Raw genomic sequence first — 8,870 nt, 5'->3', positions numbered from 1 at the left:
TTTGCACAATAGTGTATCGGAACCTTCAGAGTGAAAACGTGTTTTTAGAATTTTTTTTACAAATCCATTAAAAATTAGAAGCTGAAATTAATGTCTTGCACCAATAAGTACGCTGAGGGGGTGTGTTGCATTGGGATTGTCATGTATGTTCGATTTGTGAACGTCTTGACAGCTGTGGAGGAACTTGGGGAAGGGTTTGAAACAGCAAAGGACCTACCTTGGTAGCCTTTCGTGGTTGCTTTATGCAGCTTCTTCGGCGAGAAGAGCATAGGAGGGAGGAGTTGATTTTTTAAAATATATAATCCTAGCCACCTGGGTTTAATTACCTCTGCTACCCAAGGTGAAGGAGGTTATGTTTTCACCCCTCCAAGTATGTTTGTTTGTTTGTCTGTCTATCTGTCTGTCTGTCTGTCTGTCTGTGTGCAGGATATCTAAAAAAGTTGTGGACGGATTCGGACGAAACTTGGTGTACACGTTGGGTGTGTGATAAGGAAGAATTGATTAAATTTTGATGAAGATCCGAATCCGGATCTGGATACGAGATTTATTTAATTCTGAAGTCATTCTTCACCTTTGAGAGATGGGACCAAAAACGATACACATCATGATATTTCATCAATGTATTGGACCCGATATGTTGTCGTGGATCAGGAATTACGTGGCGGAGGTATGCGCTCCACCGAGTGCCCTTCTTGTTAGATTTGTGTAATCTCGTTTTATTTGTCTTTATCGAACAAGACTTATCCTTAAAATGCCGGTTTGCACACACCTCCATGTTTGTTGTGGTCCTTGATAACTTACATATTGATACATCTCTCGTTATTTATCTTTTTCACTTCAATCTCATGAAACAGTAAAGGAAGAAATCATCAGGAAAACGAACGTTTGAAGGGGCACAAAGGACACACATTCAAGCTTGCTGCACTGCGGTTCAGTTGTGGCTGCGCAGGGATTAGCATAAGGTCCAGCACTGTGAGCCGCATTCATTCTGAGGGTTATAAAAAGCCTTGGTGAACACCTGAGCTCCACGAGAATGAAAAAGAACCATTGGAGCACCGAGGCTTCTTTTTGATGAGCTTGCCTGCAGGTAGACTCTATTTGTAAAAGGTGTGCCTTGCTGCTTGACACTTTAATTGTGTTCTCAGTTGCTCACATTTTTCATCGAGGAGCAGACATGCTGACCCGAAACCTCTTTGGTTTCTTGCTTTTTCGTCTAATTGCTGCCACCGAGGAGGGAGTTACTACCGAGAGCAGACAGCAGTACAGTCAAGGTAGAAATACCTTTCCTGATAAACACCACTACATATGATTTCAGACAATGTTTGTCATTAAAATTTTATTTGGACAAATTGTTTTCTCCATTTCCCACCACCCCTGGCATGCCGACTGCTGCAGTAATTATAACATCACATTTCACGTCTTGATTATATATCGGCCTGAAGTGCAAGATGTTGTTTTTTCGGTGGGTGGGGGGGAGGGGAAGCAAAATGGAGTTTTATCTTTTTGAGTTTTCATTTCCATTGCTGCGTGAAACACTTTGGCAATGGGATAATGACTGTCCACAGTAGGTTGGGTATGACTGAACCTGATGATTTATCATGAAGTTAACATTAACTTGAAGTTAAAGTCGGATTAAAAAAGCAGAGATGGAATTAATGTTTACAATGCATTAATTTGAAGTTCAAGTTAACGTGATTGTGTTTTTTTTAATTTTTTTTTTATTGGAGCCCTCTTGGTTGGTATTTAAAGCCAAATGTTGGCCAAGTCCAAAGCACAGGCTTTTATCGCTGTTAACCCAGAGGAATCTGCAGCAGATGTTTTCAATCCTGTAGCACTTTAGTTTGGTTATTGATTTGTCCATTAATTGTAGTGTTACATTGATGGGGGGATGGGGAGGGGAGGAGGGGGTCAGTTATTATGATTATGATTTCGACCCCTGTTTGTGTTCACTTAGTTTATAGGATTTTTCTCCTTGTATTAAGAACCTGTGGATAGGGATAACTCAGCCTGTTTTGTGCATCACCAGGGAGATTGTGTAGAGTTTTGTGCTACTGGAATACCAGTGGAGTATAGGGAAGGTGAGGTGTCCTGTTGATTTGTTCTTCTGTGTCAAACTAGGTGGGGATCGAGTGAGAGAGAAGCGTTTCAGTTCACACCAAGGCATGCCCTTCCAATCCACCTCCTCTCCACACCATGGGGGAATAGAAAGAATCTTTGTCCTCTCACATGGACATCCCTGATTGAGGGCAAGCAAGGTGATGTGCCAATGTGTCATGGTGCTCAACATCGGTGCTGCACATTGCGTCACAGGCACTGTTGCGAGGCTGGTGGGTGGCTGGTAATACGGGAGTTTCAAAATGATGTGTGAATGCAAATGATGCCTTTTGTGCATGCGCTGTGTGTACGTTTTCAGCGATTCGTATCTGCAAGATGGAGTGTTTTTAACCTGCCATTGCTTGGACAAAATGTCGAAGTCAAATAGTCTTTTAGCCATAATCTTCAGGATTTATACGAAAGAGTGGCAATTTCAAAATTGTTATCCATAATTGTTGTGTTCCTAGATGCAAATCGGACTCACAAAAATGTAGGGAATACAAGAAATATCCGTGGATGTGAGTTGTCGAGTTCCTTCAATTTCATGTTAACACAAGCGAGCGGTGGTAGTCACACTCACCCCAGAATCTCGAATCTCGGTCCAGCTATACACCGTCTGTTATACTGACATCTCAAAGGAAGAGTGACTCATCAATCTGTGTGGAATCGCTTGGATGGATGTTAAACTGGGCGTCCGATCTGCCAGCATTAGTTGGTGGATGTTAAACATCCCACGGTATCCTTCGTGAAGAATAGGCGAGTTATCGCTAGCACCTTGAACAACTTACAAACTCTTAACATAACCTACAAGAGGGCATTGCATCAGTGGCACAGCCGTTGCCCCAGCCAATGATGGTTGTGCTGTGTACGAAAGAAGAAGTAAAAAAAAAAAAAACAGGGCAAAGTGTATGCAGGCAAAACATTGGTGGGATGGAGATCTGTCATCATGAGTGTTTGTCATCAAAAAAAAAGTACATGTACGGACAATCCAATTTTTAAAATTGCAAGCACAAGCAGCATATGGAGTACGTTGCTCTATTGGGGATTGAGGAAGATTGAGGAGTTGTAGAAAGATAAGAAAGAACAGGTAGGTGTACGAGAGGAGCTGAAGCTGGAAGGATTGGTATATAATTGAGAGGGAGTGTTAGTATGGTTGCACAACATCGAGCCATGTTGAAGGCTCGAAGCGAGAAATAAGGGCAGGTTGTCTTTTCAAAACTGAGATAAACTAGAACAGCACTCGGTGGAGCGCATACCTCCGCCAGGCTGAACAGTTTACATTTTGTATCCCACTGAGAGTCCGGATCTGGACCGGACCTGAACCAAAATTTAATCTGCTTGTTCTTGTCACCTACACAACTCATCCACCTCGTTTTGTCATAACTCGTCCACAACTTCTCGAGGTATCGTGCTTTTCATAGTTTTTGGCCCAATTTCTCAATGGTGAAGAATTACTTTAAAAATTCCATCATCCGGAGCCGAATCTTCACCAAAATCGAATAATGTTGTCTGTATCATGCACCCAACCTCTGCACTAAATTCGGTCTGAATCCGTCCACAACATTTTGAGATATCCTGTTCACAGACAAACAAACAGACAGGGGTGAAAACATAACATAACCTCCGTCCACCTTCGGTGGCGGAGGTAACAAGGGATAATGGAGCGCTGGTGTGCAGTGAGCTTATGAATGAAAAGTTGGACCTCAAGTAAATGAATGAACAAATGCACACCTGTGGAACAGGGTTTTGGGTGAATGACTATGAGAGCTTGTGCAACACCCAGAAATAGCCTGTATGAAACTGCTGTTTTGTTAAATCAGGAGGCCCAAAGTCTTTTCCTTTTAATGAGAGATTACAATCACGCCCAGGACCTTCAACACCACACTAACGCATTGACAGTGTGTTTCTGCAATCTCAGCCTTCATAAGAGAATCATGCCCCATTGCACTAAGTACAAATGCCAAATGACATGGAAGGCCTTGGCACACCAAATTATTCCCTGACTGTACTTACCTTTAGAGGCCAGCTTGGTTTTGTGATTTGGCCAAAATAGGTCATGACTGATTGTGAAACTAATGAGTTCCAGAGACTGTCCTTTCTCGAGTTTCTCGCTGCATAAAGTAATAGGTGAATAAGCCACCCAGTCCTTTGTGAGACAGAATGTGTGCATTTCATTTGTCCAGGCCATATGTTCCAGATTGTGCACTAGGACTCAATGTTTACACAGGTTGGCGGACTTTGGTGTAGCTACATATTTTCTTGATGGTCGGGATACAATCCAACAGACCGTGTACTAATCAGCAAAGTGGGATTGAAAATTGATCTGGATTACAGATAAATTATCAAGATCGACTTGGATTGCAAATAAACGAGGAGGACAATCGGACCAGTACATTTCACCGTTGGCTGCAAGCTTCCAGATCAGGCAATGGTGACATCACAGCTTGGTGACATCACATGCCACATGCTGCTTTCATGTGAGGATGGGGTCAGCTGGCCAGGAGAGTGGTGGGCCATGAATCTCAACAGTTGAGAGTATAGAAGTAAAGTCAGATGCCAGAATTATTCAAAAGCACATGAGATGGCAATGACATGACCCTCTGCTTGAGATCAAGGGTGTCCATTTATTGTGTTAGCAAAAGCAGGGTGCCCAGAGTTAAGTGGCCATTACAGAGGCCAAAACGGATGATCATTGAGCAGTGATTATACATTCCATTACCATTGTCTTGTTGATTATCGGCACGAGACTTAAGTGGATTCGTTTTATCACTTCCTATATGCCAAAGAGCGATATTTGCAACCTTATCTGAAGTTTGAATGTTGCCCACAAAGAAGACGTTGTTCAGACATGGAAAACAAAGATCCTGCAAAAATAGCAAAGCATAATTTCAGTTGTAAAACATGACAAATGCTGTCAGGTACTGTGGCAGAGAAGATAGCCGACAAAGCGAAGGCCTTCTCCAGTGTCTTCATTGACAAGCTCAAGTGGCTCAGTGGTCAGTTTGTCATCAAACATGGGGAAGCTTAAACAGAGGAAAACTAGAACGGCACTCAGTGTAGCCCATACCTCCACCAGGCTGAACGGTTGACGTTTTGTATCTCATTGATAGATTGGATCTGCATCTGAACCTGAACCAAAATCGAATCGGCTTGTTCTTGTCACCTACCCAACTCATCCACCAAGCTTTGTCATTATCTGTCCATAATCTTTCGAGATATCCTGCTCACAGACAGGGGTAAAAACATAACCTTCAAAGGTGGTGGAGGCAATGAATGCTACCACCAAATTAACTTTCCAAAAATATTCTTGTTTTGATGAAGCTTGACCACAACCTTCATCACCCGTGATATACCAAAGTTTGTCCACGCCATTACAAAAATCGAGGTGCAAGGAACTCTATGGGGGGGGGGGGGTTCTTCTCTAAAACTACACAAACAATTCTGAAGAAACTTGACTACAACCTGCATCACCCAGGATGTATGAAAGAGATATCGTGCGATTTATCATTTTTGGCCCGATCTCCCAATGGTGAAGAATCACTTTAAAAATTCTAGTAGCCGGATCCGGATCTTCACTAAAATCGAATCAGTTCCTCTTTGTCACACACACAACCTGCCCACAAAATTTCATCTGAATCCGTCAGCAACTTTTTGAGATATCCTGCACACAAACAAACACACAAACAAACAGACAGAAAGGGCTGAAAATGTAACCTCCTCCCACCTTTGGTGGCAGAGGTAGTAACCAATTCTTTAGAGACAGACATGAGGACAAAGGAAAATGTGATCACTCGTACGCTGTTGAGGTTATAAGTTAAAATCTCAACCACCCTTCATGATCATAAGATATGGGATGAAACTTTGCTGCCATGGCGCCTGTAACATAGCGTGCACACACACTCGCCTAGAGTCCCAAAATATACCTATATGCACCACGTACCTCTACCTTGTAGCAACTGCTGAATGTACATCCCGAGCAGAACACCAACTGCACCACCGTCAACTGTAAGGTGCTCGGCAAGTGGCTTAAGCACTCGAGCAAGCATTCCAATTAAATGGCTGCAAAGGACGACTGGCTTGGCAAGCGATAGCTACAGTATGTCCGAATGTCCAAACGATGTCCAAATTAGACAAATGAACACTATGTTTTCAGTCGGAACTGCTGCTAAGTTCAAACCTCGTGCTTATATTTTGCAATTCTTCTTCGTTTCAGAGATTCTCGAGGTTATGGCACGTGCGGAATTGAAATACAGTCGAGAACACTGGCATCTCCAGGCGTTTATAAGCATTGCAATGTACCCAGCAATTCATATCTATGATGAACAGGCATTCGATAATATGAGTGAGGAAAATGAAAAAAAAACTTTATCATTAAGAAATCGTTGTGGCCTGTTCCAAGTCGAGGCATGGTTGAGCAAGCCAAAAAAAAAACATGGCGGCTTCAGACCCCAGCGAGGTAACCCAGGAAACGCCTTAAAACCCCAGCAAGGTAAACTAGGATATGCCTCAAGTCTCCAGAGAGCGAGGTGGCTGAGGATGTGTCTGATGAAGGATATAATTAAATAAGGCAGTTGATTATCTTCAAAAAGGGTGTTTTATTTAACCCAAACACCCAATTTTCACTCTTGCACTTCCTTGGAGTTTTCTTGGTGTACATACAAAGTTTCAGGCTGCTAGGTTTTATAGTTTTGGAGTTATGGAGGAAACACACTGACACACACACACACACACACACACACACACACACACACACACACACACACACACACACACACACACACACACACACATACATTAGTATAGATGTACAAACTAATCCATGAGCCGATGACACTGTCTTCTTTTTCCATTTGGCAGCTTGGCTGCCAGGTAAATATCATTTTGTTGGGTGGGGCACCACTGTGCCACCAATGCTTTGCCCCTATACCAGTACACTGGTACTCACTTGACCAACTTCAAAAGGATGTCAGGCTGAGTCAACCCAACCTGGTGGTAATTCAGCAGACAATAGGGCTCAAACTCAGGACCCTAAGATCCCAAGCCATGAGCCAACACCAGGCTTTTGTGGCACTGTCAATGAAAAGCAAAACACTAACGTTTGGCTCATCTTATCAGTCATGCTGTGAAGCAACATCTAGTCAAACAGGGACATAGAAAGCTTGGTATCATAATAATACTACTTTTTGAAGTGTGATTTGACCACATATTGCCATTTTGTTGGTTTTACACAGGTCGGGTATTATATTATTGAGATTAAAGCCAAGGATATGATAATTTATTACCCGTATTTAAATTTACCTTTTGTCAGGATGTTTGTTTTGGTTTCTGTTTGGAGTGAAACCAAAACAAGGATTGGCGAGGAGCATACACACATACCTGGTGAAAACGTATAGGACAAAAAGTTGAGGGTGGTGATAAATACCCTTATCAACAACATTGACAATGACAATGACTGATGGTGGCCCTGAATTTTGAGCACTGGATAATAAAATCACTGGTGGGATAGTCGAGAACTTGTGCACACTCCCTTTGAGCTGTCTCAACTAGGTTTGAATGTCCACCCGGCTATAAACTGTCACCCTGGTGCTTTGCATACAGGGTTGCTCAGAGTGCTTGTGCCATCCCTCGGAGGGACTTTAAACCGGGCATCCCGTCTGCCAGCACTAGTTAGAGGATGTTAAAGATCCCAAGGTGTCCTTCGCGAAGAGTAGACGAGCTATTGCCGGCACAATGAGCAAGTTACCAATTCCTACATCTTCAGTTTGGCATCCGACCTCGGAGTAGTGACCTATCCAGGATTGTAACACTCGCAAAAAGGAAACCGCTTTAGCAAAACCAGCACTGCATGGGGGGCAAGCATGGTACATGAATGGAGGAATGAAAGTACAATCTCACGTTCAACTTCTAACAACGACAACATTCGAAGCGAAATCACATTTAATGCATGGCGAAACACTCCTCTACTACTTCTTGTGTGGCATCGACCTTATGAAAAGTTTTCCCCAAGTCGAACTTTCAGGTATTGGCGAGAAAAACCAGACGGAGCTGATTTTGGGCAATCATTTTGGAATCCTCTGTCTACAGGTGAAAATTATCCCACCCTTTGCAAAGAACACTATGGGATCGTCAACGTCTTTCAATTGATGCTATCGGATGAAATTCCCAGCTTAGCGTCCACCAAAGGTGCGCTTCGTGATGCAACAACATCCCCGCGAAGTACATGTCGATCCAACATTTAACGGTCGGGTTGGGAATCGAACCTGGAAGAAGATGGCTCAAAGAGTTCATGGCAATCCTCATTGCAATTTCCCAATTGATGTATTTGTAAGTGTAACATGAAAGTGGGCAATTCCTTTTCAACATGGTCAGTGTGTGCGACCACGCAGGTGTGTGCTTTATCACGAGATTGCTTGATTTGCAACAATGCGCCATATTCTATTTGGACCGATTGCAAGATGGGATGGAAAGGCCCTTGAGTGCCAGGACAGCCAGGGATGCCAAAGCGTGGTTTGCATCCACTGGTGTTTTATGACCCGTGGGAATAACATGGGTCTTTGGGTCCACAGGCACTGAACCATGTAATTGGCATTTCTGGCCTAAATTGAAAAACAATATTACTACCAACCGCCTATTGTCATACATGGCTCCAGGGCAATAATTTAAAACTCAGAATGAATTATCCTCGTGTTTCGGAACAAAGACTCTCTGTAAAGAGTGGTTTTACTTCCCGAAAAAAGAAACATAATGTAGGCATAAACTAACTGGACTGAATGCAA

The 8,870-nt window shown here is 42.9% G+C and overlaps 1 protein-coding gene across 1 annotated transcript in view; it reads left to right on the top strand.

The window, feature by feature from the left end:
- DRC8 (dynein regulatory complex subunit 8) overlaps window positions 1-2,611 on the top strand; it is a 65,311-nt gene extending 62,700 nt beyond the window's left edge. The window contains exons 7-8 of the mRNA XM_085857508.1: window positions 1,146-1,271; window positions 2,119-2,611. Coding sequence (XP_085713634.1) covers window positions 1,146-1,271; window positions 2,119-2,240 — 248 coding nt within the window. The 3' untranslated portion in view covers window positions 2,241-2,611. The remainder of the gene's footprint in view (window positions 1-1,145; window positions 1,272-2,118) is intronic.
- The last annotated feature ends 6,259 nt before the right edge of the window (window positions 2,612-8,870 follow it).

The sequence above is a fragment of the Eptatretus burgeri genome, chromosome 15, assembly GCF_056783735.1.
Source record: "Eptatretus burgeri isolate ZD-2024b chromosome 15, Ebu_testis_v1, whole genome shotgun sequence".
Classification (NCBI taxonomy): domain Eukaryota; kingdom Metazoa; phylum Chordata; class Myxini; order Myxiniformes; family Myxinidae; genus Eptatretus; species Eptatretus burgeri.
This window is presented reverse-complemented; position numbering and strand designations above follow the sequence as displayed.